This window comes from Alexandromys fortis, unplaced genomic scaffold, assembly GCF_014885135.2.
Source record: "Alexandromys fortis isolate MF-2015 unplaced genomic scaffold, M_Fortis_MF-2015_v1.1 scaffold_209, whole genome shotgun sequence".
Classification (NCBI taxonomy): Eukaryota; Metazoa; Chordata; class Mammalia; order Rodentia; family Cricetidae; genus Alexandromys; species Alexandromys fortis.
The window spans coordinates 113,196-115,225 of record NW_026068090.1 but is presented as its reverse complement, the minus strand read 5'-3'; the positions used below and the strand labels follow the sequence as shown (position 1 = coordinate 115,225).

Genomic DNA, 2,030 nt, shown 5'->3' with positions numbered 1-2,030 from the left:
TGAATAGAAATTGGCTAGGTGCAAAATTTTTATAGGATGAAAGGTTACTTTTAAAATATGTTAATTATTTTAGGTCATGCAAATACCACCAAGAAGAAAATACCCCAACAATTTGTGACCATCACACAGAAGAATCAACTTTGTAAGAAAATTACCTCTCTCATAGTACCTTATAAATGAACAGGAAAGCAGTCTGACCAGTGATGCTGGCTACATCCTACAATCACTCAATGGAGTCCCCTGCCACCTTCTTCCTCGTTGGCATTCCAGGCTTGCAGTCTTCCTATCTTTGGCTGGCCATCTCATTGAGCTCCATGTACAGCATAGCCCTCCTAGGAAACACCCTCATTATCACTGTGATCTGCATGGACTCCACTCTTCAAGAGCCCATGTGCTTCTTTCTCTGTGTTCTGGCTGCTGTGGACATTGTTATGGCTTCCTCTGTGGTACCTAAGATGCTGAGCATCTTCAGCTTAGGAGGCAGCTCCATCAGCTTTAATGCCTGTTTCACTCAGATGTACTTTGTCCACGCAGCCACAGCGGTGGAGACAGAGCTGCTACTGGCCATGGCTTTTGATCGCTATGTGGCCATCTGCAAGCCCCTACATTATATGAGAATCCTCACTCCTAACGTGATGCTGGGGATTAGTGTGACCATCACCACTAGAGCTGTGATGTTTATGACTCCATTGAGTTGGATGTTGAGTCATTTGCCTTTCTGTGGCTCCAATGTAGTTCCACATTCCTACTGTGAACACATGGCTGTGGCCAAGTTAGCATGTGCTGACCCCATGCCCACCAGTCTCTACAGTTTGGTTTTTTCCTCCATCATTGTGGGCTCAGATGTGGCCTTCATTTCTGCCTCCTATACTTTGATCCTCAGGGCAGTGTTTGGTTTGTCATCAAAGCATGCCCAGCGGAAGGCGCTGAGTACATGCGGCTCTCATGTTGCGGTTATGGCTCTGTACTATCTCCCTGGGATGGCGTCCATCTATGTAGCCTGGCTAGGGCAGGACAAAGTTCCGCTGCACACCCAAGTGTTGCTGGCTGACTTGTACCTGATCATTCCGCCCACCCTGAACCCTGTCATTTATGGTATCAGGACCAAGCAGATCCGGGAGCGGATATGGAGTCTGCTGATACAGGGCTTCTCTCACCAGGCCACTCACGGTTCATGAGCACAAAGCTTCCCAAACCTTAAGTTCCAGCCAACGGCTGTGAAAACTCTGAGATTTATGGACATGGACTGGTTTACAGATGCAGAGCCTCCTTGAATAACACTTCAACTTCTCACTAGAGTTTGACAGAAGTGATTATATTTCCTGGTGTCTTTATTTAGCATGCTACTATATTGAAATTTGGGCAGAGCATGAGTTTGTTATTTTGTTTCTTTATTTTATTTTAAATCTCTATTCCTATCTAAAATCATTCCCTCTGTTGATGAAAGTTAGTTTGTCCCCTTTCCCCTTGCTACAACTTTCTTGTTCTGTCCCCTGTGTGATGTTGTGCTACAAACTAGCTATTCCTCTCTGGCTCACCAGTGAATCCATTTTATTTGATGCCTGTGTTTATTCTTGGAGCACAAACCTCCTTCACCTAAAATAGATTTTAGTTTATCTTATGTAAACTTAAGGTCAATGGTGTTGGCCCCTTTCTAATGAATGAGCTGGAAAAAGAAACACAGTAATAAAAAAAAAAATCCCGAATCTGGGAGGAAATTCCCTTCTGATAGCCACACAATTTAATAGGACAGAGACACATATATTTGATTCTTAATGAAATTGAAAATCTTAATAAGACTAATTATCTGATACTAAAAATCAAAGTGCTAGGAAAAACTGCAGTAGCAGGTTGGCTAACTGTTCCCTTGATTAGAATGAACTGTCTTCCACTTCTTCCGATTAGTTTTAAGTCTATTGGAAATATAATCAGTATAGTACTGACGTAAGGATGGAAAAATAATTACTAGGGAGCTCAGACCTGAACTTAGAGGTATATTTGGTTAACACATCTGACATTGCTCATGGTTT

At 42.7% G+C, this 2,030-nt stretch overlaps 1 protein-coding gene across 1 annotated transcript; it reads left to right on the top strand.

Moving 5' to 3' along the window:
* Positions 1-203: 203 nt before the first annotated feature.
* Positions 204-1,454, top strand: LOC126488858 (olfactory receptor 52I2-like). The gene has a single exon (XM_050122629.1). The coding sequence runs from the start codon at positions 204-206 to the stop codon at positions 1,176-1,178; it is 975 nt and encodes a 324-aa protein (XP_049978586.1). The 3' UTR covers positions 1,179-1,454.
* Positions 1,455-2,030: the final 576 nt, after the last annotated feature.

Coding starts and splice junctions, on each gene's coding strand:
- LOC126488858 (XM_050122629.1), top strand. CDS start 204: ATGCTGGCTACATCCTACAATCACTCAATGGAGTCCCCTGCCACCTTC.